Below are 23199 nucleotides of genomic sequence, written 5' to 3'. Positions count from 1 at the left end.
TAAGCCAATGCTTCCAAAAACAGAATACGTAATATACACTGCATGAATTTTGTACCACGATGAAATGGAACACAATTGTAAAGAGAGAGATGGCCCTTAAATACCGACATTCCCCAATATAAACCAGAGGAAACGAAGATGTATTAGAAGAAACAGCCTAGAAAGTATAATCTCACAAACATGGCGTAAACCAGTGGTGTATTTTAAATTTTTTTTAATATCAAATATTCTCTGTCTTTTAACACTTCTGCACCATTTTACAAAAGCCCTGGCAGTATTTTTCAAAGTCCACACACACACACACACACATGTCCCAAACAAAACACATACAGTAGAAGAAAGAAGTGTTCTTCATATTGTTTGAACACTGTTTGGGTAAGTGCTCTTAGCTGCTCATCTTCTCATCACATTTTTGATTCCTTAAGATATTTGGAGATGAAAATGCAAAAGAAAATCCAACATACAAAAACTGCACAGCTGAGAAGAATGTGGAAGACGGTAGGAGAGCTTCACGAACACATGCAGTGTGATGTATTTGCAGCCAAAGACAAGAAACCAGTTGATATCAAACATGAAATGTGTGCTTATGCGTGTGGATTTTCAAGCGATGTTGGGTAAAAACTAATTTTATAAAGAGTATGTATAGCTGATTGTGGATACAGGGAGACTGTAAAATGTGCTTTGACTTAACTTAATCTTAAAATGGCTCTGTTGCAGTTATGAATTTCCCTGCCACAGGAACATGTGAACAGGATTTAGTACTTGTTGATCCTAAACCACCTGTCGGCCCTTGATGTCTTCCCAGTTTAGCAGTACAGGTTGTGAGTTCAAGTATGGTACGCTCTTTTTTAAATTGTATTAAAAATCACATGCCTCAGGCACTTCATATCAGAATCTGGCACTGACTGGAAATCATATTAAAATATGGAATAAATGTTGATGGTGTCACTGAAATTGATTATTTCACATGTGGATCTCACTGTATGTGATATTTGGAATGAAAATTCACTTAGTGTCACTTATTATGGTTGAAGGAGTGAGGCTTGATAAAAGGCACTTTGAATTTAGTCAATTTGTGTTCTTAAAAGCCCACAAAGTGTGTTGTTACAGGGACATGCAGTTCAACGGTAACTCTGCCAACATCAGACTTTACAAGTTGTTGCAAAATTGCAGCATGGGGTTATGGCAGAACATTTTGCTTAGCTTAAGGCAATAAGGTTTTTGAGTGGTAGTATCAAAATAGGAGTAAACTTTGGTCCGAGACCTTCCACAGGAGCACAATTGGGATTAAAACTATCTTTTGTGATACAAAGAAATTAGTAAATATTTCCCTTTTGAAAATAAGGACTCCACAGTTCTTTAAAGAAACAGGATGTGAGATTCTGCCTGCATTTTTCTACTAAATAGTCTACTATCTCAGCTTCTTAGTGGGATCAAAAAGCAACTTTAAACACTGTTTTTTTAAGAGATTAGTGTGGTTCTTTTGATTTTAGGAAAAGCTGAGTATGTAATACTGCATTGCATCTACCCAAATATCCATGGCTTACTAGCTGCATAGCAGGACAACATTCACACATCCAGCACAGCAATAAAGTCAGTTTACAAATGCACACAAAAATATGTATAAACAGTGTCCTGAACTGAGTTCCGTCTTTTACAGTTTCATTGAACTGAAATAAATCTTGATGCGGTACTCGCACATGTACCATACTCCTTTTTAAAACTTAATGTTAGAAAAATAATGGTCTCTTGAACAATGTCAGACATTCGTCAGCACACAAGTCAGTGTGAGAAGGAGGTTCACCAGTAGAGTTCAATGATAAAACTTCACATTAGGTGCTTTGAGTCTATCATCTTTACAAATAACACATTTGTGTTCATGTTTTTTTAGAACGGCAAAGTATCCATAAAGATTTTTTCCACTATTGGTGGAGGAGGGACCAGGTCCTCTAGTTTCAGGTAGAAGATGCGCTGTAGGCCCTGTGTGCACAGAGTCCTCAGTTCGGGGAGTTTGCCCAGAAGACGAGAAAGATAGTTGGGCCGGCTCGGTTCAGAGCCGTTTCCGCTCACATGTTCCCTTAAACAAGTGATGAGATGACTCTGAAAGTCCTCGACCCGTTTGGGCTCTTTGAGGCCATGGCGATCTAGATGCAAAAAATGTTCTCATGAGAAACACAGTCCTGAATATAAACATACAATTAAAATGCAGTGAGCTTCACTGTAATGATAAGCAAACAAAGGCTCTCACCGGTGATGATAACTAACGCTGCAAGACAGGCAAACAAGGAGAGATCTAAGTTCATGCGGTGAAGGCTCTGGGAGAAATCCATGATGGAGTCAATCCAGTCACCAAAACTGTGAACGCACTGCAGTCGGTGGAGGACCAAACCGTTACAGAAGATCAGCTTGTTCTTCTCTGGATTTGACCTGTCAGGTTTCAAACCAATAGTACAATCAGCATATTGAAAGGTGCACATTAGTCTTGTGAAATATTAGTTAACATGGCATTTTTTTTTAACTGTAAAAGAAGCCGACCTGTATGCGAGTCGCAGAATGAAGAGTTCAACAAAAGCTGATTCAAGGAGAAGCTCCTGGTCCTCTGTGCAGAAATCTGTGAATCCTGGGATGGTTTCAGCCCAGATTCTTATTACATCCAAAGCACCGGTCAGCAAGTCATAAAACTGCTGGATATCACTGGCTTCCTCCTTATCTTTCAGGTTCACCACAGTCTCCTGGTACTGAGGAGGAAGAGAAGGGAAGGGTCAATGCTACTGAAGAGAACTGTAAATACCATCGATGAGATGTTTGCTGACCTGTGTTGAGTGAATTTTTGATGATCTCATTGGTACAAATGAGCTCTGAACATGCCGCAAGTCTTTAGATTTACCTTGGAGTAGTCGAGCTTTCCAATGGTTGGGTTTGAGTCCAGATGAGCCCTGACAAGAGAGGCTATGATGTTGACACTGGGGGTTGTGGATGAAGCCTCGGCCACAGTCTTGGGTTTGGAGGGCAGACGACCCCGGCGACCTTTGAGGCTGTCCGTGCGAACAACTAAGACAGGGACGAAAGAAAGCAGCACTTGAAGCATACGTTTGTGACGCTCACATGGCCATCGCTTCTTGTGACAATTTAAAAAACGACTGCTGTATCAGTTTCTCTTTTTCTGCAGCTGGCACCATAAGGCTCTGGTTACATATGTCTGTCATTCCTAGCTTTGGTTTCAAAAGACTGTCACTACAAACCCCAGTTTGTCATACATTAGTCACTGACAGTGAGTCTGATATTGCATTACCTTCTTTGACCATTCCCACGACGAGACATTTCTGGAAACGGCAGAACTGGCAGCGGTTTCTCCTCCTCTTGTCCACAGGACAGTCTTTATTGGCGAGGCACACATACTTTGCATTTTTCTGTACAGTTCGCTGTCAAACAAGAAAAAAAATACATTACTATGAGCAAACATAAAATAAAATTTGCATTCTGTCTTATGTCGGCTTAACTCAGTATATAGTCCGACCAATACTGTATTTTTGAGGCTGATACCAATATAGCAATTTTAGAGTTCAAAAAGTCTAAATAATAATACTTTACCCTCAAAAATTGTACTTAGTGGTACCACTTTACATTGCACATGGAAAGTGGTCAGTGCTCTCTGGTTGACAAACTTTGTATGGTATCACTATTTCTAAACTATTTCAAACATAGCTTTGAATGTTCGTACTGCAATGGCTCATTACTTTTACCAATATATGCAATAAGCTATTGTCAGCCAATATGTCGTCCCAGTCAATTTATCGATCAGAATCTAGTCTTGACTCACCGGATGTGGACTGTGGGTGTAAGTCTGCCATTGGCCATGTATCTCAAGCTGCAGTCTCCTCAACTTCCGCTATCTGTGCTATCTATTTTGCAACGGCACCGTCGCTGCATCCTGTGCTTAATGCTGCCCAAGACGACTGTGAATGGTTTGAAGAAATACAAACATGCTAGACCGTTTTTCCCCTATACCAGAATGATAATGTGTGGAGCCAGACAAAGCGCTGTGGAGATGGGTCTGGCTATGTAAGACTCGTCAGGCTCTACTCAGTAGAATAAACATACTGTTCAGCTATTTACCTTGAAGAAACCTTTGCAGCCCTCACAGGTGCGGACTCCATAGTGCTGACAGGATGCATTGTCACCACAAACTGCACAGCGGCCCTCACTGGATCCTGAGTTGTGGGTTTTAGGAGACATCATGGCCCCCTCCACTATCCTGGGGCTTTCCAGGGGTCCGTGCTCCAGGGACATTGGAGGACAATGAAGTGGAGAGACATGCTGCTGAGTAGGCAGAAAGTAATGGTCATCATGGCTTGGCTGAGCATCCTGATGGTGCCCCAGGGGAGAGTGCTGCTCTGGTGCGGGGCTGCTGAAGGAGAAAAAGGAGAGCTGCTGGGCCATGGCACCCTTATCCGCCATAGAGGACGGGGGCGCTGAGGGGTAGGGGCTGAAAGGGGAATCCCACACAGGTGCAGACTGGGCCTGAAAGCCTGATGTTGGAGGGGAAGCAGCGGCATAAACCGGGCTGCCATAGTAGTCAGAGCCACCTGACGATAGTGTTTCATCAAGGCAGCTCAGCGCAAAGGAACCTGGGTAACAGCCATACACCTGAAGATCATCCAGCTTGAAGGCTTGGCTTTGCATCTGAGGGCAGGAGCTTTCAGCTACCGCGGCGTGGCTGAATGAAACCGTAGAGGTGGGAGGGGAGGTGGTAATCTTGCAGGAATAAGCATCAAACTCCCCCACATAGCCATTTCCCACCAAGGTGTTGATGCCGGGCAACGAAGATGTAGACAGCTGGTCATTTTGGCCACTGATGTCCATCACCAGTTTTGCACTGAGGTCAGGATTCAAGAACTCAAAGCTGAAGTAGTTGTCATGCGGCAGGGATGCATACTGAGTTTGTACACAGGGCATTGCTAGGACAAAGAACAAAGAACAAAAACAATTACAACTGATGAAAAATAAACCTCAAATTTTGTCTATGTTATATAAATATTGTTTGTATTTATATCGTCTAGATGTCTTAATACTTAAAAAATATGTTTTTTATGTAAGTAACTGCATTGTAAAATAATTATTCACTTGGGATAACTGGCTGACAGGAAGTTGTCGACCTAAACATACGTATAGAGTAATGCATGCACTGAAGTTCAGACATCCCAATAATTAGATATTCGTTTAGGTCAGCGTTTTCTAATCACCCTTTTATAACCTTCTAAACAGTAGCTTACTTTAACACCTTTAACACACAAGGTCTCATTTCCTCTACATGCCATTTGTCTGGCTCTAGGACTAATCAGTCCTCTTTAGAAAACGCAGAGGGAGATCCAGTGAAGCAATCAGATATCATCAGATATTGTGTTACTGGCTGTTAATGCTTTGAAAACCTCCTTCAGTGGAGGGCAACCCCCTTTGGGCCGTACCAGGGAGTGTTGCTGGATTGTATTTCATGGTGGGATGAATGCCAGCTGAAATAGGAAAGGTGGCAAAGCCTGTTTATGTGTGCGTGCGTGCGTGCGTGCGCATGTGTGTGTGTGCATGGTTGGCTGAATGGGTGTGTATTTACATGTGCAAACTTCCTCACTCTGTGTTTTTCAATACAAAAATGACACACGTCTCACCTGATCACTGTTGTTTAACACACACATTGTTAAATAATATTTGCAAACTTAGACACTACTCAAGTGTCCAACGTGTGTTTTAAGTCCTATAAATATACTCTATACATCTTCTTGTATATCAACGGTAATACATAAAACATACATGTGGAATCATGTTAAGTCATTAAGATGAAAATATATTGTCGTAAACTCTGAGCTATTAAGCTCAGCGTATAGATCAGACAGCTGATAAAACTGTGAGAATAGTACAGTTGCAACAGAAGTATTTGTAGGACAAGGGTTCACTAATGACAAAATATACCCCTCTCTCCATAATAATAAAGTTCCACTCAGTTGCTCAAGTTTATTAGGTAGGCCTACACCTAGAGCTAAAACTAATGCTCTAACAGAGTGCCGTTGATTCAAATTTATCAATGAGGGTAGTCTAAGTGAATAAACAAACCTTTTTTCAACATAACTGAACATTATAACCACGAAGGAAGATTTGCATGGATGTTGTATTAGACAGCATTAGCTTTCGTACATAACCAACTTGCAACTGACTGTATAGCTCTGGCTGCTACGCAAAGAGGGAGGCTGAGGCATGACATCTTTATACATTATTTTCTATCAAACTAACTTGAGTAAAAGGGTGCATATGTTTAAATGTTGTATCAGCAGTCTAGTCCGCTTTGAGCCTATATTATTATGAAAGTAGTTATAATGAAGGATAAAGGCAGGCATATCAATTTAATATCAGCAGTAATCTGCCCCCTGAATAAATAAATATCAAAACATGCAAACAAACAGTTCACTTTCACTCACCTGGTTCATGTAAATATCCGGATTTTTAAGCTTTTCATTTATTCCAAACGAGTGAAACTGGTGAATGTCACCCCTGCCAGCTGCTGTCAGAACACACACTCATTCAAACACACTCTCACACACACATACTGGGTCAGACCAACGCAGGCGGATCCATACACTCTTGTTTTATTTTGGCTACGTCGACAAAGAGGCGGGTCAATGCCCAAAGATGGTGAACAGGGCGGTGGAACGTTCCGGGTCGCGAGCCAATCAGCGTAAGCGAAACGCAGACGTTCTTCCGTGTGACGCACAACGGGATTCCATTGACGCAAGAGCCGGGGAGCGTGCGTTCTAAATATAAACCGACAATGACAGCGGCGCTCACATGGGGCTATTACTGGATGAAAGGCTAAAAATAGCCGTAGTTTGGAGGTGCAGACGTTATATGAATGGAAATATAGATGCTATACACGTTTACAACAGGGAGGTGTGTTATCACATGGCTGACCAGGAAACACCTGGTTTTTTTTCATAAAATATGATTTCTGTTGTCACAGAACGGCTAGAAACTCCCTATTCTCTGGCATCTTTCAAGTAAACATGGGGAAAAGGTACCAGGAGTACACATTTCTACCATGTAATATGATTGAAAGATTTTTTTTAAACGGTTACTAAATTATGTTTTTTTTTTTTAATCTTGTATATACTCATACTTTGTAATGATTTGTAGTGCTTTGTGTTTGATTCTGTTTCAGTTTTGTTTGTCAACTTTATGCAATAATGTTTAAAATTGACATGTATTTTCATGTATTTCTTCAAATTAGAGATGATTACACATGATACATTTCAAGCAATTACCAATGAATACAGTTAAGCTGAAATCATTTAGCAAAGTTTCACTTTTTAAATGGTTACGAATGAACACTTCAAATATGTAAATTTCACAACAGACAATTATCACAAGAGGAAATCCCCTCCATACAGGAGGCCTCTAATCCAGACAGACTGCATTAGACACACTAATCCTGTGAGCACTTTGACATCTAAATTCTGACCCACAAAATATGTCAATTACACGTTAAATTCAAGAGATGTGACAACAAATTTGCACCATGGATGCCACAGCTGCAGGTGTCCATTTGTCAAAATCAATCCAAGCATCACCTAATACCCCTTATTAATACCCAACAACCAAAAAAAAACCACACGAACACTTAAACTCTCTCGGGGGATCTTTGGGAGTGATCTAGTTTCTCTGTTAATTATGAAGAAAGTGAGAGGGATCATTCAGCGTGAGAACCAGTTAAGAGGATCTAAACAGACCTGCGGGAATGGAGTCAATTTAAGGGGATTGCACATGATGCTGTGTTTTGTGCAGTATGAATATAAAATGACAGACTAGACTGAAATGATTCTTTATGGCACTTTCACTTAGTCATGCAAGAACACACATGCTGGCATGTAGTATGCACACATATATAAATACAAAGACAAAATATATTGCTTGTTTTAATTAAACAGGAGTTGTGTCAATTAAACAGTCGAATTCTGTGAAGTAGTCCATTTATGCACCTGAAGCTCGACCACAGTCTGGATACAACAATCTGAATTCTTACTTGTTTCTTGTATGGTCTTGAAATAAGTAAATTTATGTTTAGAATTGGTTTGTATACAGTATGTTACCATAAGTTAGCACTGGCACATTTTGACAGACTTGTCTTGTGTCTTTTGTTTAATTAAACTTAACGATGAAATGAAATGATGTTGCTTTGCCAGCACTGGATACTCCTTTCACACTCAAAAAAAGTCAAAGGAGATTTCACATTTAAATATAAAATTTTCTCACCTACTTTTTAAGATTTGCATTTTGATTTTCATCTGCAGGATGGAAATATATTTGATTAATCTTTCATTTCCACCAACTCCACTCTCTGCTCTTTCCTCCATCATCAGAGACTCCTTATGTGTAATGTCTGATGCCTTCTCACAAGAGTTCAAGTGTGCTGTGTGCACGCACACGCACAGACACACACACACACTAACGTTTTCTGTTGCCACTTCTCCTCACCACTTCTGGATTAGGCCTCCTGCGTTCCCTCCCACATTGAGGCAAAGCCTGCCTCACTGTAGGCTGCCATGCTTTGGATTTAGGGAGATTTAAGCAACTCAAATTTAGAATTTCAATAAGTGGGCTGAATGCACATTACTATTACATAAACATATAGCCTAATACTTTAAATAAATGCACAAGTCAATACTTTCAAATATAAGCACCCATACACACTCTTTATAGCAGATAAGCATGGGATTACAGTTTAGCTGTATTAAAGATGTTTTTACAGGCAAATGTTGGTTCTTTCTACTTTGAAAGCAGTTGAAGCAGCATGTTATTAAGAACTGTGATTTATATGGTTCTTATGACCATGTAAACATTCAGGTATTCTAGCATTTGTCCATTAAAAGAGTTTAACATTTAGATGAAAATGTGTTATTTTGTATCCTCATTCTGTCGCACCTTATGGTAGAAGTCTGTCTCATTACAGTGTGAGAGCTTCATATTCAGCTGCGACATACAGTGCAACACATATAAACAGGTCGGACATTATATTACAAAGAGACTTGTAGTGGGGCGACAGATTGTAATTATTTCTGAGGAAAATTCAATAAATGTTGTCAATGTGATGCTGTATGAGCACAGAGTATGCAACATTGTCAAGACACACATGCAAATGACAGCTACACAATCTGACATTAAGACAAGTTAATAACTGAACATGCAGGCATGTTACATACATGTACTACTACTGCACGCACTAATAGACTGAACACAAGACAACTGATGGCTGACAGACACATAATGCACATCACATCACCATTTTTCCAGTCACAAAATATATTATTCGGTGGAATATATCTTATTTTATTACATTTCTGAAGGCTTCTGTGTATTGCGTGACTAAATTAAGAAAGCCTAAGCAATGGAAGCGTCTTGTTACAAAGATGATCCAAAGATAAAATTGTATGCAAAGCTACAGAACAACAACATATAGGAAACATTAATGTATTAAATACAGTGGAATGCTGTTTTTTATACTAAACTTCTACTAAAAGCTCAATCAAACCCCCTCTGCCCAGCACTTTCAGGACTAAAACTGTAGAGAAAATCTTTATAAAACTCCATTCAGTCACATTCAGTGAAGTGTTTCTCACATCATTCCTTTACACTGAAATAATGATGAATAATATATTTCTTTCAGGTGGATGAACACCGAAAACTGACAGAAAGACACGGGAACAGACAGGTAGAATAGTGTTGTTGAACAAGGTGAGCTGCTGTGAACCCCTGAAGGCTGAACAAAGCCAGTTTATCACCAGCTGCCTTAGGAAGTATAGATGAAACTACTGTAAATGTGATTAACCACAACACAATCACAACATAAGCAAATATATTCCTTATCCACACACTGTAGATACACAACATGCTCTGCTATTTAAATGACAAACAATGAATGCATTACATTTAAGTTGGCACACAATAGCAACAATCAGACTGAGAAGTGAAATTTGCTCTTTAGATTCGTTCAGTCAGTGTAGATGTCTGTACTACTGAAATTATGTAGAATTATATCAGGGATTAAGTGCATAAAACATACACACTAATACTGAATAAAAGAAACGCACAGTTACACACTCAGAGATGGACGTCTCTCTTTCATCCTGCATCATTACAGTAATATAGGTGCCGTGTGGTGCCACTTAGCAGACTGGAGCGTGCGGTGGAAGCATTGATCTACTTGTGGTGAAAGAGGCCGGGTGATTTTGTTGGCGCAGCCATCATCATGTTAGCTTGGTTCTTGTGAGTTATGTGGATCTATAATAAATATAAAACAACTTTAGTGATCAACAATTTAATTATTTGTGTATAAATACTTTTAAATTTGATCCATATCTGATCAACTCAGTGTAATTTATAAGCTGTCCAAAAACATCTCTACTTAAATTAAATCAATGATTCCCATTTTCATGAAATAAACAAAATGCGTACTTCTTCTTCTTTGAAGACACATCACTTTCTGTGTTATTTCAGCTCTCCAATATTCTAATATTCTCCCTGAGCACTGAATCCACCTGACTCTAAATGACATCACATGCATGATCAGTGAGTATAACAGGGTGCAAGGACTCCAAAGACTCAGTGGCCAGTTTATAAGGTACACCAAGCACCAGCCAGTTCATGTTGTAACTGATTTAGAGAGGCGTTGATTCAACTGTACGATCGTTTTTGAGGCTAAAGTTTGTGGTGCTGTTGAATTGTTTTGCATTGTACTGAAAGCTGTTTTTAACATTTTGTCTGCCCAACATTTATCAATGAGGATAGAGCAACTATTAGAAATAGACATCCTTGCTGCTATTTGCATGAAAACCTGATTTCCCCTGGCTTCGTTTTGAAGATTTGACACTATGAATTGTGGGTAACTGGGGGACTGTGACTCAGTTGGTGGTTTGCTATGAATCACAGGGTTAATGGATCGATCCTCAAGCTTCCCCTGTTCAAATAAGCAAGGCACAGCCTCCAAATTGCTCACAATGTTTTGGTGCGATAACCAAATCCCTTTGGATAAAATCGTCTTCTAAATAACTGTAATGTAATGTTCAAAAGGAGAGCCCTCAAACACATGCTGTGCGATAGCCCTGAGCCATCATAGATTCAGCCCTCTCTTACCCGCTTTAAGCAGCTCACACAGACAAACATAATCAGGGTGAATATTTACTATGTTTTGCTAACTGAAATATTGTTGCTCTTATCCGTGTTGCTCTTATCTACACAAAACAAATCTAAGAATACATTTAACTTTGTTGTGCACTACAATGCTGTAATCACTGATTTTAATGAATCTCATATGTGACGTCTCTTCGCACTGAATTACACTGGTTTATAGTCACTTACAGTACATGGAGGCTGCATCCAGGGCTCCCCATCGATTTGCATGGGCAGGGCTTTGATTGTCCTGCACACAGGGAGGAGAGATCTAATTATACTGTGCTATTTATACTGCAATGCACAACAATGGCCACATAAATAGGTCAGGTATTTTTTGTTATTATCATCCATCTGTAGGTAAAAGTACACAACCTGATGGTAATTTGGGAAGTCTGAGCTAGTCTGTGCCCGGCGCTCTTCAGTCCAGTGTAGATCTGTCCCATCTCTATGACTCCTTCCAGCCCCACCACCTCCAAGTGTTTGTCAGTCATATCTGCAGAGTGACGAAACACTCACAAATCAAGTTCAGAGAGTTTGTAAAAGATTAAATAAGTTTTACAAACAACCAGGTTGATGGCACTAGCACGCAAAAAGGCAGAAAAGGCTTACTGACAATATTTTGACATAATGAATTTGGTGATGTACAAACCTTGAGAGATTGTTTTAAGAAGTTCAGGGTCAGTGATAACTTCACTGGGCTCCACCAATGGTCGGATATCAGGCTTCTTGGACTCGCCCCAGAGGTTGGAGCCTCCGTGCATGCTGGGTATGTTGAGGACAGCTATGCCCTCGAGAGACATGCTGCCCAGGTCCAGAGACCTTCCACAGCACTGGTGGAGGCAAACAATATGTTGGTTACGCAACTGAAAAAAACTAGAACATGACAAACAGGTACACTCAGAGTGCAGATCTCCCCCAGGTGTGTCTGGAACCACCACTGCTGTATTGTGTGATTGAATGAGTACAACCCACGATTGGCTAACCCCTCTTTAGAAAATAAAGGGCTGTAAGGCGTTGTAAAAAAAACACTTACCGCAAGCGCCATGTTTGTAAGCAATTGGCCTAAAGTTGTTGTGTAAGACATCTCATACAATCTTGCCAAAAATAAAATGAAACACACCAAGATGTCTGCTCGCTTAGGAGCGACTGAGTGGCGGTGATATACTCTGCAGTGTGTGTACTGGTAGTGCCGTTAGCTGTTAGCTGTTAGCCGAACACACTGACCAAAACACTGAAAGTGACAAACTCAGCTATCTTATCATTTGCAGGCCCTACCAGTCAGGGGACTGTTTACAGTAGACAAAGGAGTCACAAGGCAGTCAGTGGCAGTACAAAGAGACAGTAAAAGGAGTTTTGAGATATTGAGAGACACCGCAACCAGAAGAGGCCCTTGAGCATGCAGACATAACTGGGCACGCAAAATATTATGCAGTTTGCTGCAACAGAATATGAGATTAGCCATGTACAGACACAAAGGTGCACACTCATTAGAATCGATTGCATGATTATTATGGTGGAATTATGTGAATTACAAATAATAACTTGGCGCAACAGCTACATGACTGTATTAGATATTCTAACCTCAATCGTGAGACAATCCTTCAGCCTCTTGCAAGACGCAGAGATGGTCTCAGACGTGGCAAACTCAAGATACCAAAGTTTGTTCTTCATTCTTAAAAACAAAAGAGAACAACAGCTTCCCCTTTATTATTTGAAAAAAAAAAAAAAAAGCTCTGTTACACTTTTTATTAGAAAATTCTCTTGGTTCAGACAGTTGAGTGTGAATCCTCACCTGCTGCTGAACCTCCGGGGGTGTTTCTCTCTCATGGAGTGGAAACGATGAGCGATAGAGGCATCCTGTCAAAGTCAAAAGGTAATGTATTCACGTTTCAATGAATGATGTTCCCATTCCTTCCTGCTGAGGCAATGACTCACCACTCCAACAGAGAAGTAGTTGTTAATGATCTCGTAGGGCACAGGGTCTCCAGCCTCTTGGGGGTTGTCTGGTATCACCTGGATGCTCCAGCGGTCCATGGGAACCAACATGCTAGCTTCGATCACCTCCAGGATCTCTCTCAAGTCTGACCCATCGTAGCCTTTTGTGGGATAACAGAGGAAGCAGATACATTAAATGCAGGGCTCCAACGTCAGTGCCAATACCTCAGTGAGTAGAATTAATGTGCTGATGGTTTTACCTCCTCCCCAGCGCAGACAGCGAGCCAGGTCGTTCCCCGTGCCCAGAGGCAGGATAGCTATTGGAGGATGCACCTGCAGGTTTTCTTTGTCTGAAATCACAGGCACGTTATTCAACCTTAGAGATGTTTATCTTAATTACCTCTCTGAAACCCCAAAATGACCCACAGTACCTATAGCATCCAGGATCCACCCGACGGTGCCGTCTCCTCCACACGCCAAGATCCTGAACTTGCGCAGATTGCGGAACAATTGTAGTCTGAAGAAACAAAGGCATCATTAATGTAAACAAACTCAAGCGTGTAAAGTTACAGTGGTGAAAGTGAACTGTACCCTGGAGCAGGACCTCCATTGGAAAGGTTGTACACTTGACGTGGGTTCAGCAGGTACTGAAACTTCCTGAGCACTCTGTGGAAAACAGAGAAGCACACACACAAATAAAAACAACCAGGAAGTGAGAGAAGCCATATTCTGAAAATGACATAAAAATGGAAGGATTATTTTTACAGTAAAAGAAAGTTACGCAAACATATCGAGACTTTAGGCTGCTTACCGTTCACCCTGCTTTCCTCCACTTTTTGGGTTCACAAACACCAGCAGAGGGTGGGTGTCTAGAATTGGAACAATCTGAAGAAGAATACAGATTAATTAATTTGAAGAACACAAACGTGATATGTAAGGATATATGGACACATGCTGTGAGTCAGGCGACTGCACATATTTTATATAATAAGTAAGAGGCAGAATCATTCAAACTTTTGCTTTGTCAAATAAAGAAGATTTAGGTTTTTTAAGGAAATAGGCTTGGTTTATACATGAACACCATACACCATGACTTCTATGTGTGTCTTGCACCAAAAAAAGTTTGAGTTTCCTTAATAATATTTAAACATTATGATGATATATTGTAATTGCCATGAGAGATACATTTTAGATTTTAGGAAAATTCCACTTAAAAAAATGTTGATGGTAAATGTTGAAAAATGTGCTTTAATGAACATTCATAAGGACACAAAGCTAACTGAGCCAAACTGCAAACAGAAGCAGTGTATTTGGTCATGTATTTTAAGAAGGGGATTATGCTGCAGGAGGTTTCTCTGTAAGCTTTGTTACTTTTTACTATTGCTTCCATTGGAATATATTGACACTAATATGATTTAAGCTTGTGACAGGAGGTGAGTATCTGGTACTTTAAATGTAAATATTGGACCAGTGGGTTTATCACAGCTGAAGTTGATGTAACCATGACAGGCGTATTTGACCAGGACTTCATCCAACACACTGAACTGATACAAACAGACTACAAAGACACTGGCGCAGTCCTTTTTAACATGAAAATCTTCCAAAAATAACATGACGAATCACAAAAAATTGAGATTCTCCAAAAGCAGTGATATGCAGATGGTAGTTTGAGCAGACCACTTGAAAGAGATCTCGCAGAGAAAACACACGGGTGTACAGTTGGAAAAGGAATAAAAGTGTGTAGGAAGATTTGATGACAGCAGACCTGCAGGATGTGGCCATCAGGGGTGACGTTTAACAAGCTGCTGTCTTCTTCCTGCAGGAAACACGGGACAACAAAAGAAAAAGGATAATTAACTTACAATTATCCTAAAAATCGAAATCTGCTCAAGCTAAATTAATGGTGCTGCTCATTATACCTTTGACACACCATGTATGGCCCACGGAGGAAGTATATGATCTCTCAGCGGCCCACAATCACAGGACGATAAGCCAGAGAAAATACACTCATTGTGACGCTTAAAAGAAGACAAGTCTCAGTTAACATATAGAGCAAAGAGTTCTTCTCTAATTCATCTAATTCATGTCCAAACACGCACACGCTCCTCACCATTTCCTGGCACCACACACAACGCCTCCCCGCTAAAGTCTTGATCTTCTTGTGGCAGACCTGACACTTGGTGGACTTACAGTCCGCTCTGATCCAGTCGTGAGCTGCTACCTGAGACACAGAGGAGAAGAAAAAGAGGAGGCTGAGGAAAAAGGTTTAATTCACTACTACTACTACTTTGTCCATTTCTAATTACCCAGAAAAATGTCCACTTGTTCTTCTACTCATAATGTCAAGTCTTATGGTGTTGTACAACTTCCGCTCCAAGACCAAGATTCATGTTCACTATTGCCAAACCACAAACCAGCCCCGAACGACATCAGCAAAAATTATGTTATAGTTCAATTTAATAGACTCAGCACAGACCACACCCTCAACAGAGCAGCTGCGGAGACAGCGTCAGATTTATGACATTTTGGATAACCACTGACAAGGAGACACGCATAAACAGATCAAATATCCCTATCGCACACACTGGCACCTCTGGAAGCAGATACCGAAACTTGGTCAGTTCCTTTGTGATCCTTTACTGGTCGTGAGTTGTGGTTGTGACACTACACAGAAAAGATGACAGTGACCACATCATTGTCTACATTTCTGCAAAATCAGGACATTAAGGAGATGTGCAGAGCAGACTGTACCGGCTGTAATCTGCTCTTAAAAAACACAGATGGGCTGCACTTATTACAGACTAATGCACTGTGACGTTCCCTGTCGTTAATGCGTTTGGTTTTTGGTCAGTAAAAAGAGCATTGACGTGGATATAAACACTTGACAGATACGAGCTTTCAGTTCTTGACCTTGAAAACACTAGTTTTAAAAACTAAATAACTCAGGGTTCATTTTCTAGATATTTCCACAGATTTGGTTTAAATGTGACAAAAAAGATAAGATATAACATATTCTATAATTTTCTAATTGTCAGCTAATCTTATGAAATGACCAAATCCAACATGAATTGATCACTAACATGTCCATTTACCCACAGCCTGATTTCATTTCTAAAGATTGAGAGCTCCACTGTTGTTCAAAAACACACCGATGAGACACACTGTTGCACTGCTTGACATGGACCTTCATTACCATTTACATCAGCAGTTTATTTTAAGTCAATCGCACAATGAATGCACTATTTTCTCCTTTTTCGGGACATTTGCAAAAACTACTGCAGCCCTCCTTTTTAAGACATTTCTTTTTTTGCCTCTTTTAAAAATTAATCGTTGTTGTCTTTTTAGTTTGTTAGTTTGTGAACAAAAAGGAACAAATTGACCCTTTGCTAAGCTCTGCTGCTCGCTGCTACTCCATCAAGCTGTCAGAGCTAAAGTTACCATGGAGTCCACAATGTCACTAACTGCACTCCCTGAATAAATATCTCATTTTTGGGAAAAAAGTCTATGGAGCAGAGCCGGTTAGTTGTCAGGACCCTGGTCAGAGCTGGCTAACGCTACGCTATGATTGGCCAGTCTGCATTTAAGGGGTGGGACTTAGTGAAGGGTCAATTGGCTCGGTAATGGCTGCCGCAGTAGGGACGTTGGTAAAAGTATTGAGAGACGGCCTAATGCAATGTTACTTTAGGTTGGTTGTCATGGGATTTGTTGACATAGAATATCAATGGACTAATCCTTTAATTTAGCTACAGTAAATGTAATGTAAGGAAATGGAAATGCAGCGGAGTTGTCGTGTGTGTCCTTACACCAATTTCCTTTTTAGATCCGACAAAGGTACGGGCACAGGGTTCAGGATTCCTGTTGGCACAATGACTGTGGATGGTGTACTTGCAAACTGAGGGAGAAGAACAAATGTTACAGGGGTGACTGAGTTCAAGATAAAGTGTTCTCAACTAAAACATATATGATTCTATAGCAGAATATATCTAATAATGAACAAATAATGAATGTTATAAGTGAACTCCTCTGCTTCATTTGTATTGTGTACGAGGTGCATGGTTGCCCCCCGATGGCAGCCGTGAGCTCTTACAGGTGCAGCAGAGTCCCTGCTTCCCGAGGCCGAGCAGCATGCTCTGACACACGCTGCAGTATGTCGGCTTGTTAAAGTGCTTCAACCTCCAAATATGCTGTCCATCGCTCTCCGTCATCTGTGGGTGAGAAGACTAAATTAAAGAAAAGTGGAACCGCAGTTGATCACACTGAAAAAAGTTAAAATTTCGAGTTGGTTCATTCATTAACAAAAGAGGGGATGTTTAGGTGCTGCATGTGGAGTCGCATGATTGTTCCGTCACCTTCAGTCCAAGCAGAACAAGTAAAGGCACGTTGTTCATGCCTCCCGTCACCCATTCCTCCAGAGTGACAGTCCCACTGTCATCCACATCGATCGCTGTCATCATGTCTTTGAGCACCTGTCCAATTACAAAAACTGCTGGTTATTCATCGTCTAACTCTTGCATAGTAAACTTCCTTTTACATCTGTCAGCTGCTGTTATTAACTTAAACTTTACTTTATTGATCTGATACACACATACCATTCAATTTGACCAATGCATTTAACCCAGTCTAAGCATTTAGGGGCAGTGGGTTGCTCAAGCTCTGCTCAGCGTAAGCTCTCTTTCTGAAAACAAACTTAAACTCTCCTACTTCAAATGTTATGTTATCACACTCCCCATGTAGACTTCTTGTGAAAAGTCATAAATGACAGAATAAAAAAAAAAAAAACATAGAAGCTTAAAAAGAAAAAATGGATCAAAATGAGACTCATACTGGTCTTAGTTCAGTCACGTCCCAGCCGAGGTAATCAGCAGCTCGCATCATCTGGGCGATTATACAATCCACCTCCTGATGGAGAGACAACAGGGTCATCTTGTGCAAAATACTGTGACCTCTGACAAATTACAAACAAAACCAGCCACTAAAAATACTGTAAGTTAAATGTAGTCTAACTGCAGTTGGGTCTTATTATTTAATTATTACTTGTTTGTTTATTGATGATATACGGTTGGCTTCGAAAACTGTTTTGTTTTTCCCCCTTTTATTTTGAAAATGGATGGTTTATGATTATCAGACTGTTAAGATCTAAAATATCTTAAATAAGGCTTTTCAAATATGCAGTGGAGGAACAAGACTGTAGTATTAATTAGCCTTTATTTACAGTTTTCAAAAGTGGATGTGGGTGCCGCTCCATGTTGCCAGCTGTTGCACCAGCAAGAAATACATTAGCTGGATGTTAACAGTCAGCGGCATTTCCTGTTCTGCATATTCATCCCTCAACATTTCAACTTATAAATTACATATAGAGAGAAGCTTACTTATTGAAAACCCAGAATAATTCGACTTTTCAGTGTTTGTTAAGGGGTCCAAGACCAACAAAACAAAACAGTAAGTTAGACGTGAGACGTTTTTACAGAACTAATTGTAAACAATAAATGTGTCAACTGTTGCCAGTGAATAAAAAAGCACCCCAAATATCTTGTTAATTCAGGCACACATTGTAAACACAGGGAAGTCAGAGGAACTTGTCAGTGATTTTGAGTAACTTACAGAGCTGTCCAGGAGTTTGTTGCAGTCTTTATCGTAAAGTTTGAAGGTAACTAGAAGCAAAACAAAGTCAGTCAGTAATCCAACCGTTGTTTTTTTCACTTTCTCAGACCTTCCAGATCATCCAATTCGTCAATCTTAATCATTCATTAGTGGTAAAATGTACATTAAATGCAGTTAATAAAAATGTCACGAAATGTTCAAAAGGAGGATGAAACCAACATTCAAGCTTCTCGCGTGGCTGTCCTTCCTCCAGCACTGTGAAGTAACAGGACACATCACGAAGAAAGACCCCACCTGAAGATAAAGAAATACAGAATCAACCTTTTGACGAAACTGGAAACCTTTGTTACATTACTGAGATTTAAAATAGCATGTTCTTTTCACTTCTGGATGAAAATGTAGAACTGCGGCAATAAAACAATAAAAGCAAGTATTCTATCGAAGGTCGGTTATCTGAATAGGTCCACTAATCTCCAAAGCGACTCTACGCCTACGGCTTCATTCCTGTGACGCAGCACTAAGATAAGATAAACCCAAAGAAACAAACAAACAAACAGGTGGGCGTTGAACAATGTGTCCAACAGGAAACACTCTTTGTAGCATGCTTTGATTATTTTCGGGATGGCATGTGGGGTATTCCCAACGACACTCAGAGCCGAGCATGTTTGTCCTCTTATCACCTGCCTGATCCATGCTGTTGTGTAAAAAGAGATCAGGCTTTCAAATAGATTTACCTCCTTTGGGCAGACGGCTCTTGCTGGACGCATCATGCTCCACATGTTGAAAATATTGAAAAAGACGTTGGCAGAAGTCTGTAGGGAAGTTATCCACTTCTAGGTAGGTCTTGAGAAAGAGACAGAAACCGTCTGCATCCACGCACTGTGGGAAGAAATGAAAGTTATTGTCAGGAGACTCGAGGTCAACTGTAATTTCAAGATAATTCCCTAACAATCTACAAGAAAAAATTATGTGCAGAAGTGCATGTTTAAATTAAATGAAGAAACAAATTCCCAGAAATAAATGAATAAACAAATATATATATATAAACTTGGTTTTAATTGAAGAAGACGTTTATGAAGAAATTCAATTTTTTTCTATAATTAATACCAAATTAAATAATTATTTTCTGAAACTTTAGACAAAATGTATTGGAAGAAATGGGAAATGACTACCCTGTAAAATAATAATAGGACCTAGCACACGTATCATTGATCTGTTGCATGACTCACCTCTCCAAAGCCGTGCTGAGCCAGCCGACCACCAGGGTAAAACTCCTTAATCACATCTTTCACCCTCCGACTGCTGTCTGCAAAGAGAACATCAGGAAGTGGATTAAAAAAATGTGAAAAAAATAATTAAATTATTGACACATTTTTCTATGAATCTGTTTCGAACACGACCAACGAAAAGAGAAACTCCGACATTTAAACTGAGGGCAGAGAATCTTAGTAACTAATTGAGCTCTTTGTCTGTTTGCCGGTTGTCCCACCCATTAATCACAAGGCTCCTGAGAGCTAAAACAGGAAACAAACGAGAGCTCGTCACTAACTGTGGAGGTGGACGTACTGTGTGTATCCTACATTAAATCTGGGCTGTGCAGTTTGAGAGGAGCGGGTTTATTATCCTTTCATCCATTATCCAAAGAGCCCCCCCCAACACTAAAAGCTTACATACCCCTTTCATTTCATTTCATTCAAAGCCTCTGAGTGTACAGCTGAATATTTTTAGCCTTTTTGCTTCCTGTCAACAAGTCTATCTAATTATATTAGCTTGAAGTGCGGCGCATAAGCATGCACTTACAGTTTGGAGTTGTTTGTGATTAGTGCTGCTCCCAAAGGTCAGATTCTCAAGTTTGAAAGTAGCTGGAAACTCATTAAAGTATGTTAGTGATCAATCGGGTAAAAGAGAAGTCTGCACACCCAAATCAATCAGAATGCCCTTTTATCTACTCTCTCAGTTTTGTATATTTTGTATTCTGCACACAGGAGTAACATGCACAGAGGTTTCAGCATTTCCCTCCCATTTACTCTCCGGCACATACATGATTACAAGAGCATTCTGATTGATTATAGTGTGTCAGCTTGTCTTGCTCCGTTTCTCTTCTTGTATTTGTTTCTACCTTTGCTCATCACAGAACCAACCATTCTGTTTCTCACAACTTCCAAATCATCCGTGTTGGATAAAGTATTCAGATCTTTTTACTGAAGTAAAAGTACTAACACCATGCTGCAAAAATAGTAGCCAGCCAATAGCACAACTGCTGTACTTGTATATTTTGTGGGTTAGTTTGCTTTATAACTATAACATCATTATTTACAAGCTCTTAATGTGTTTTATATAGAAATCTTAATTTGCAAATTAACTAGTAACTAAAGCTGTGAAATAAATGTATATTTCCTTCTGAACTGTAGTGGAGTACAAATAGAAAGAAAATTATTTGACCATTGTTATTGATGCATTTATGTGAAGGTGTATTCGTCTAGCTGGAATTCATTTCAATTACATTATATACAGTTCAATCTGCAGCAATGCGTCACATTTTATGAACCGATTACATTTTGTGGTTTTTTTTTAATCTTAATCAGCAAAGTAACTATTGGCTGTCAGATAAATGTAGTGCAGTAAAAAGTAAGACAGTTCCCTCAGAATTGTAGTGGAGTAGAAGTGTAAGTTTGCATAAAATGGAAACACTTAACACAGTTCTTGAGTTCAAGCACTTAGTTTAATTCCCCCAATGCAAATCATTATTCTTTATATACACGTATAAAGTCATAAGTGCATATAAAGGCAGTTGTACACAGCAATACATATTTAGACTCTATTGATCTATTGATTTTCCAAAAGACAGATTGTGTTGCTTGCCACCTCCCCACAGCAAGGACTGAGAAAACTCCCTGTTCAGCTGGTCTCTTTGTTTTATGTGCAGCATTATCATGCCTGTTATATTAATAACTTTTGAAATAAAGTTAAGTGAGAAGATGACACTTACATTCCATGTAATGCTGCAACTGGATAAAATCCACGGGAGTCAGAGACCCTACTGTATCGTCAGACGAGGCCATGCCGAGCAGCTGACTGAGCAAAGAGAAATCAATGACGGGCGTCACAGAGATGACAGGGAGGAGAACAACACCAGGACAAAGCCTTAACCTCAAGAGAGGCTGCAGAAACAAGGAGGTAGTCTTTTGTGTCGTAGGTGGGTCGAAATAACTGGTTTGCCGCCATTCCTTGGATTGCAAATACCAGCAGTGAGTAAACACTCCCCTCTGGGAGGAATTGATCAACCACAGTGTCTGGTTCCAGATATTTAGACAGTCTGGGGCTTCTAGCGGATGAATCCTAAAACCAGAGCCAATAAGACTTACTGTACGACATTCAATAAGTTACGGAAGTCTTGTCATGCATGTTTTTAGTTGACACACTTAGAAACATGGACATGAGTCAACAGTTTGTGACAAGATCTGACAAGATGAGGATTTGCCCATAAGGAGGTACATGTAGGCCAATAACATAATAACAGGCTATATGACTGTCACCAGCAGAAAAGAAACATGAATTTGTCACCCGCCTGTAGAAATATGAATTGTGCTGGTACATGTCCACCCATCTTCTCTGCACAAGTCTCCTATCTCACAAAAAACAGTGTAATACCCCATCAACTTAATCAGAAACTTACTGTACAAACACCCAAGCAGATCACAAATCATCAATTAAGACCAAACTTTTAAGGGGCGTCCATCAGACAGGATTAGGCTATTTCATTTCACTGAGTGGCAGGTACGAGTTTTTACTTTGCCATGCTCTCTAAGTGCTGCACAGGTGTTCAGTCATCCGGTTAAGGCCTGAACACTAATAAAGGCTCCTTACCTTCCTCTCTCCTCAGACTTCAGCGGAGCTAGATAAAAAGCGTCCCGAACTCGGAGCTTCACAACACGGAACTTTGATATGTTGGTTGACGGCAGTTGGTGCTCGTGGGAAAACGTCTGTCGCGGTATTAGCGGATATAAGGGATTAAGAAATGGGCGGAGGAGGAGCTTTTAGCGACGTAATTTCAGTTAGTGGCACCATCTCGCCTGTGTCCTCACTCACACAAACGCAATAGGCACGCACACGCACACTTGTTTGATTTATTGCACCCTGCCAACAAGTCAACACGTTTTCTAAATACTGCGGCTTTAAGCCTCAAAATGAGGTTCAGGCTCTCTGGGTTCCAGCGTTCACAGAGTGAATGAGCAGATGTAGATAAAATATATATTATATGTGAATTTATAAATTGGCTCGGACTGGGCCTTAACATTTTCAATGAACTGTAATTTTGCTAATTGTCCTTATTTGGTATCAAATGATCAACATTATTTGAGGACATGTCTGAAATAGAAGCTATACTTGAACAGGTGTAATCAAACTGTTTGCTTTTCTGCCAATTTTCTTTAAGAAAGGCTGAGGTCCATG

General features: G+C 40.1%; 2 protein-coding genes across 3 annotated transcripts; both read right to left on the bottom strand.

The window, feature by feature from the left end:
* Positions 1 to 201: 201 nt before the first annotated feature.
* On the bottom strand, positions 202 to 6585 carry LOC116383318 (probable nuclear hormone receptor HR38). Its single transcript, XM_031847093.1, has 7 exons — positions 6468 to 6585; positions 4117 to 4958; positions 3293 to 3422; positions 2888 to 3051; positions 2536 to 2738; positions 2249 to 2427; positions 202 to 2144 (listed from the first exon to the last, which is right to left on the bottom strand). Exons 2-7 carry the CDS (start codon positions 4954 to 4956, stop codon positions 1888 to 1890), a joined length of 1773 nt encoding a protein of 590 aa, XP_031702953.1. The 5' UTR covers positions 4957 to 4958; positions 6468 to 6585; the 3' UTR covers positions 202 to 1887.
* Positions 6586 to 7990: 1405 nt separating this feature from the next.
* Positions 7991 to 22773, bottom strand: dgkab (diacylglycerol kinase, alpha b). Of its 2 annotated transcripts, XM_031846505.1 has the most exons (24): positions 22615 to 22773; positions 21737 to 21822; positions 19977 to 20053; positions 19482 to 19626; positions 18967 to 19041; positions 18748 to 18797; positions 17971 to 18045; positions 17496 to 17612; positions 17234 to 17351; positions 16950 to 17038; positions 15257 to 15367; positions 15066 to 15164; positions 14912 to 14962; positions 13958 to 14031; positions 13738 to 13812; positions 13578 to 13663; positions 13407 to 13496; positions 13147 to 13307; positions 13004 to 13068; positions 12793 to 12883; positions 11861 to 12041; positions 11584 to 11704; positions 11398 to 11458; positions 7991 to 10320 (listed from the first exon to the last, which is right to left on the bottom strand). In XM_031846505.1, exons 2-24 carry the CDS (start codon positions 21807 to 21809, stop codon positions 10240 to 10242), a joined length of 2166 nt encoding a protein of 721 aa, XP_031702365.1. In that variant the 5' UTR covers positions 21810 to 21822; positions 22615 to 22773; the 3' UTR covers positions 7991 to 10239. The 2 variants fall into 2 exon arrangements, with proteins under 2 accessions (XP_031702365.1, XP_031702449.1); XM_031846589.1 differs by lacking the exons at positions 17971 to 18045; positions 18748 to 18797; positions 18967 to 19041; ... (2 more) ...; positions 21737 to 21822; positions 22615 to 22773 and adding an exon at positions 17736 to 17955.
* Positions 22774 to 23199: the final 426 nt, after the last annotated feature.

Source organism: Anarrhichthys ocellatus, unplaced genomic scaffold (assembly GCF_004355925.1).
Source record: "Anarrhichthys ocellatus isolate YVR2014 unplaced genomic scaffold, GSC_Weel_1.0 scaffold1, whole genome shotgun sequence".
NCBI classification, from domain to species: Eukaryota; Metazoa; Chordata; class Actinopteri; order Perciformes; family Anarhichadidae; genus Anarrhichthys; species Anarrhichthys ocellatus.
Note: the sequence above shows the minus strand (reverse complement) of the source record. Positions and strands in the feature narration are given on the sequence as shown.

What these genes read in the sequence shown, in the direction of transcription:
- LOC116383318 (XM_031847093.1), bottom strand. Translation starts at nt 4,956, where the DNA reads ATGCCCTGTGTACAAACTCAGTATGCATCCCTGCCGCATGACAACTAC. An exon ending in CGTGGGAATGGTCAAAGAAG is followed by an intron (nt 3,052 to 3,292) that starts GTAATGCAATAT and finishes TCCCTGTCTTAG; the next exon opens with TTGTTCGCACGGACAGCCTC. An exon ending in AGCGTTAGTTATCATCACCG is followed by an intron (nt 2,145 to 2,248) that starts GTGAGAGCCTTT and finishes TTTTGCATCTAG; the next exon opens with ATCGCCATGGCCTCAAAGAG.
- dgkab (XM_031846505.1), bottom strand. Translation starts at nt 21,809, where the DNA reads ATGGCCTCGTCTGACGATACAGTAGGGTCTCTGACTCCCGTGGATTTT. An exon ending in CTGTCTGCGCTGGGGAGGAG is followed by an intron (nt 13,308 to 13,406) that starts GTAAAACCATCA and finishes ATCCCACAAAAG; the next exon opens with GCTACGATGGGTCAGACTTG. An exon ending in AGGATTGTCTCACGATTGAG is followed by an intron (nt 12,042 to 12,792) that starts GTTAGAATATCT and finishes TGCCTCCACCAG; the next exon opens with TGCTGTGGAAGGTCTCTGGA.